General features: G+C 39.6%; 1 protein-coding gene across 9 annotated transcripts in view; it reads right to left on the reverse strand.

The window, feature by feature from the left end:
- The window catches only part of LOC111246589 (scavenger receptor class B member 1-like), a 61076-nt gene that overhangs the window by 12634 nt on the left and 42092 nt on the right, over positions 1 to 6350 (reverse strand). For 3 of the 9 annotated variants that reach the window (XM_022796443.2, XM_022796498.2, XM_022796459.2), the window contains exon 2: positions 157 to 214. In XM_022796443.2, coding sequence (XP_022652178.1) covers positions 157 to 214 — 58 coding nt within the window. The other 6 variants (XM_022796435.2, XM_022796477.2, XM_022796452.2 and 3 more) reach the window with 4 other exon arrangements.

Consider the following 6350-nt stretch of genomic DNA (forward strand, 5'->3'; position numbering starts at 1 on the left):
ATATATACATACATATTATATAGAGAGTAGTCAAATAGGTCCGTAGAGTTAAAAGCCACACAACTCTGAAAAATTTGATTTAGGACTATTAGGATATAGTTATGTCACTTGCGTGTTACGTATCTTTCGTAATAGCCAAACTCTGTTCTAACTTACCTGCACCTCGTCCGGCGTTGACACCCATCTTCAGAAAGTTCAAAAAAGGCGCTGACTTCTGTTTTCCCTTGAACAAAAGAATCAAAAGAATAATGAAGGGTACGCACGATTACTCGTTAGAAACGGCATATATATAAAATATAAGGTTACAAATATTACTTTAAAAAATGAATCTTTCACACACAATGGCATCAGTACGCGCCAAGTAGTAAGAAACGGGTTAGACAGGAATACTAAAAGCATCAGACTATAGCACCTTTCTATTAAAGCTGCGACGAAAATGTATATAAAAATAGAGAGAATGTATATAAAGGAAGTTGGCGCTATATAAATATCTGGAAAGGCAACGTTATTTATTTTTTTAATGATTATTCATTCATTCATTCATTTTGATCTTAAAATATCAAACTTTCAATTTTTTAAATGCGCACGGGTGCGTTTGATTTAGCGCAATTCGGGTTTTTTCGGTGACCAAATTTTGCCAAAGCGATATTTCTAAGGTAGAATTTCGAAGGTTACGTTATTATTTCATTGTATTTTATCACCCTGGAATTTATGTAGTCCAAGGTGAGGTGCAATTATATGGGCCGTTGCGTTTCGAGATTATGGAACCGGATGCGGCCTGATCCTAATTTTACAAAGAAAATGAAGAACAAGGTAGCCTCAGCGTTCAATGCAGTTTAATAGAAACCCCTACACGTGCCTATCATGCTATGCTAATGTGCATAACATTTTAGACTAAACTTTTGCGCTCGTTGCACCTCGTGTCGTTGTTGTCGTTAACAAAATGGCACGTGCTGTTGCCTTTAAAAAAAATGTTGTCGACCTTATTGCCATAGTGTGCTCTTAGGTTAAAACGCGGACAATCATGGTCATAGATCAAAATTTGCTGTATTTATACCAAAATGACGACAGCCACGCAAAGTTCCGGCCCCGGTCAACTTGGCCTTTGGGAACGGTGCGCACCGTTAAAATGTGTCAGTATTTACACTCCATTTTTCCCTATATATAATTCATAGATTTCATTTGATGCCTTATTTTGATGATTTAGGATGGCTTATTTAATGAGTGTTAAATGAGTTAATGAGTATAAAATTGCTTTATGAAAATATCAGTTGTACGTTCAGGCAATAGCGATTCAAAGTTTGTAAAATAGAGCATCATGGTATTAAGGTTATTACTAGATAATTAACACTAACAACTAACTTGTCGTCATACTACATACATAATTATAAAACCCAAGTTGTTACTTCGAATCTGGTCAGCTAATTGTAAACACTATACACCTGGCCCCGTGAGAGCAGCGGTAACCTATTTACCTGCTGAACTTGGGAACACGGTGTCAACTGGGGTGAACTTTGGGGCCAAACACACGGTTCATTGACAATGAAGCAATCCCCGTTTACCCCCCAGTACCTTCGATGGCCCTAGAGGCCGCCTCCGCGGACATTCCCTCTACAAGATTCCTGATCAGCAAGCACTTGTGGGAGGTGACATCAACTGATCCCTTTTCCCTCGAGAGCTTACACAAAAGCTTGATATATTCCCGCGCATACGGGCACGGTTCGTTTCGATAGGGCCACCGGCTGTTTGAAACAGCGCACCTTAACGCGAGTAACAAACACTTAAAACGTTTATCCAAATGTCATATGCCGAAGTAAGCCCTGGAACGAGTAGTGCCAGGTACTAAACAAGCAAGGACCTACGATACATAGTGAATAAGCCAACTTAAATATCCGATGTAATCTCTACTTAGGAAAATTTAATGCATATGTTATTTCAAAATAGCCAGGTTAGTCAGTAAATAGTAAGAAGCAAGGTAAACAACAATTTTTGGGCATCGATCAAATGCGGGTATTTTCGAAGCGAAGTTGTCTTCTGTTATATAACCAAATACTGCTATCGCGTAGCTTTCAAATAGCTATTCACTACGAGGAAGGGGAAAGAAAAATTAAATATTTCTATACAAATATGCTTTTAAAGCAGAGTGTCTACGATGATGATGATGATGATGATTCTGAATTTTCGAAGCACTCTAATTTAAGTTTTCAGCCCATGATGCTCTAGAACTTGCTCTTCCTCTTCCCATTACAAACGATTCGTATTAACAAAAAAAAAGTGCCTGTAAAAAGTAAGCCTGAGCCTGGTAATCTCACTGTTTTTTTTCAATTCACTTGGCGTGCGCTTTCTTTGAAAGATCCTGATAACTTTTGAATCATGATCAAAGATATGAAATTCTTCTGTCACGTAAAAAACTGTGCCGTCACGATCTGAGTTACTGATACTTTGGACAATTATCGGAACTGGCTTGTAGTTACTTCGTATGTATGTGTCTTATTTACCCCAAACAAGTTATATTATGCATAGAAATACTTGGCCACAGAGAAAGCACATACATCATTAAGACACTGCGCATCTGTACATTGGCTAGCTCCTATGCAAATTAGCCGTTACGTTAAACGAAAGCTTACTGTAACGGTCCTAAGGTTCAGCCAACACGGCTCGTCACAAATCAACACCTACACTACTTTATTCAAGTAATTGGTGGTCATTGAGACACAGTAAGAAGATCTATACTAACTTAGCTAGCGAAATATGCGTATAAAAGGTACCTGTCTATATTCGGTTTCGTTAGATTGCCACTCACTTTACTCTATAATACCCGGTCAAATTTTGCGCCGAACACAAGCCTTTGTTCAGTTTGTTGTACCTTTGCTCAGTTACAAGAAAGAGTTGTTAAAAAGAAACAGGGAAAATATCCGCAATATTCTGCACGAAGCCACCGATTATAGCTCGCGCGACTATACCATCGCACGTCGTCAAACGTCACTGTTGTCTGTCTTCTCCGATGCGCGAATTTGTTAACGCAAACTTTACTTTGAAGTCAATAGAATTGAAAGAAACAGGTTAATTCAACTACGATCATTTCATATAATTGTGCCATTGAAATCAGCGAACTCTAGAAATATAGGAGACAACTAAAGAAATTCAATAAGTGATGAAGATTTTTTTGGCTTTGCTTCGCGCGACCGTTTTTAACCGTTTCGAGCGTATCTATTGCCAAGTTGAAAAGATTCCTTGAGAAGGAAATCGTTGTCGCTACCGTATTCACCGTCCCCACGCTCACCCACTCCTCTGGATAATGATCCGTTCAATGGCCGTCGAGGCTGGTTGTCACCACCCTGCCTTTGGGCAAAATCGTGTAATGGCGCCCCCGCCTATTCAAGTTGCCTGCAGTCAATGGCGCCGACGGTCGTTCTGTAACGCTGATAGCGATGATTGCCTCATCCGTACATACTCGTGCCTTTCACGGGTCTTGGTTGATGTCCAACAAGAAGCCGTGGTCAGTTGTACCGACAGTCTGTCCCCGTTAGATAGCCAGTTAGTAAAGATGAAACGCTACCTCAAACTGTCAATGTCACCGTAGTAGATACTTGTGCCGTCCAACACGAACTCTACTGCCACGAACTGCTGCTGGCGCCGACGCCAAGCCATCATGGCGATTTCTCGCACAAAGCTGCCTCTAATACCGTCGCTATAATGAACCATATCATCGAATATCGGTGTATATACAAGTGTTTGTATGAGAAAGGAGAAGAGCAAGAGCAAAACCGTAAAAGGCATGTTCAGCACACGGACGACGTTATAAACAACAACAGGCGTTTAGTCTGGCTCCTTTCGAAAGCAGCAGAGATAACTAGCCAGATAAACACGAACACACATTCACAAGCTGAGGTTACCACATACTGTGTTAGACCACAGCGGCATCTGACCACAGAGATAGGTAAGCTGAGCGGGCTGGCTGGCTGACTGGCTGGCTGGCAGTAAGTTGACAAGAGAAGAAAGTTGTACCTCGCCAGCCTTTCCAAAAGGCTTTGGTAGACACTCCTCTTAGTATAAGGTTGCTAATAGCAAAATCCACGACTACTCTAAAATAACTTCAAACACGATCAGGAGCTACTGAGATTTTTGCTTGAAGCAAATTTTTATCCAACAAAAAACCACTTAATTCTAAAAGTTGCTGATGCAGCAGCGTCAGGCATCTTTAGAGCCAACCAAATGATCCTTATAGCTTCGACAATATGCGAAACGTTAAGAACAGTTCCCGCTAATTTTGAAGATAGCAAAGTTAAACTTGCATTATATGGGGTCAGGACAAGATATTGAAATTTTACGCATCTGCTTGCAATTGAAGATTGAGAGAAAGAGGCGCCTCCGCAATCCGCAAGCCGAAATCTTAGTAGGTATAAGTTATTAAAACGAGAATGTAACAACATTAGCTAGACAGCCAAGCCACGTACGAATACTGTCCAGAGTTACCCGAATAACTTGTCCCCTAACGCTCTACTACCAAAATCTACTTTTTAAGCATAGAACTGAACCCGGATACTCAAGAGTATCCTGGTTCATGTCAGGCTCTAGCTAACAGACCACGCATTCTGTAGTGTATATAATTCCTAACTATAATATTGGCTTGTTTTAATTTAAGCTGTAGACAAATGAGCTTCTCATGACGCATCTTACTGCCAAACATTATACAGCATTTGCGGTTTTATACCATACGATACGTAAACGATGACGATTTGTTTTTCGTTCTATTTTGATCTATGAAATATATGTAGCTGGAAGCATCCAAGAGAATTTCGGGTACTTAAACGCCATATAGATAAGTGGTCATTGTGATTGCAGTTGTATCTTATTTACGTAGTTAAAAACGTTCAGTTAGATAAATTACTCCACAAGATTTGTGATAAATCCTAGTTCGTATTGCATATCAATAGAGAGAAGTTATAAAAGAAAGAACGGTCCCTGTAGGAATGGGACACGAGTAAAGCTCGACTACATGATTCATTTAGATGAATTTACCAATGGGGTTTAAAAAGTAGAAGAGTCGTTCCCTTGAGGGGTACCTTAAGGGCACACCTAAGAAAGGTATGAATGTCAACACAGCTGGCTTGATGTTGTTAATCGCGCAGATCTAACCTTATCAACATGATCACAACCTTATATACGGGCGATAAGGGTAAACGTATTGCTACTAGTCGAATTTAAAATTATGAACGAACCATAGATTGAAAAGGATAAAAATTAACTAGTAAGTTTTCTTACCCCCCTGCTATGCAATTCTACATAGGTTCTGTAAGCAAACCAACGGTGCAAGCGCTGGTTTAAAAGCTAGAAGATCTCAGCCTGACATCCTATAGTGCTAGAGCAGCTTTGTCCCCGGCAAACATTTTGCTTGATTGAATAGGCTTAATAAGTATCTTAACTTAAGTTTAAAAGAACATTTCTACTTGAGACACGCGTTTTCACACAGTTCTATACAGCGTCAATGTAGAAATATTTAATATAAAAACAAGCGACTTTCGAACAAAATTATTGCCCATGGTGGTGGCAACGTCTCTCTACAGGTACGAACTCAACCATGGATCTATATTGTGTAGTTTCTATCGAAACAGTAACGTGAGAATAAACAAATTGAATTATTACTTTATTTAGATAACGGGAAACTGGTCAGTCTAGTATTAGCACACCCAGTTTGTTTCCATACCCGTACATCACAATTATAATTGTATGATGTAGGCTTCATTAGGTCTATATGTGGCAATATATGGGGCGAAATATTTCGGAGGGAACTTTGGGTTTGTTCATAGATTCGACCCTGTATGTGCATTTGCTAATTTCTAATCGCTGCGTTCACAATAGCATTTGAAAGGCTGTTGAATAGGGCTCATAAGCAGGATACGCTGAAAAATGCTAGTGTACACTAAAATTAAAAAAAAAAAACTGATTATCTGATAAGAGGACGATTTGCGGCTGCTTTAGATTAGATCACTTAGTATAGCGTTTTTTGCTGTCATTAGCAGCTAGAGGAATACATTATCTATATAGTAAACGTAATCGGTGTAATTTAAATGTTCAAACCATACATATGTTTCAACTTGTGCTAATGCATTGTAGGACACGTCCTCCCCACCAGCATGACAGCCAGTAGAGATCTACTGATTAAGTGTAAAGAGGGATACTTGCTGGTACCCGCGAATCGTTTCCGTTATAGCCTGGTCGCTTGACAGCGGATCTTTTTTTTATGGAAGCTATACTTACTTTGGCTACTGTCCATTGAATTATATGTTTATACACAACTGGGTCGAGCCCAGCTCTGCACAAAGGATACCCTTTTTATGTGTATATAT

This window comes from Varroa destructor, unplaced genomic scaffold (genome assembly GCF_002443255.2).
Source record: "Varroa destructor unplaced genomic scaffold, Vdes_3.0 BEIS01000001.1, whole genome shotgun sequence".
Taxonomy (NCBI): Eukaryota; Metazoa; Arthropoda; class Arachnida; order Mesostigmata; family Varroidae; genus Varroa; species Varroa destructor.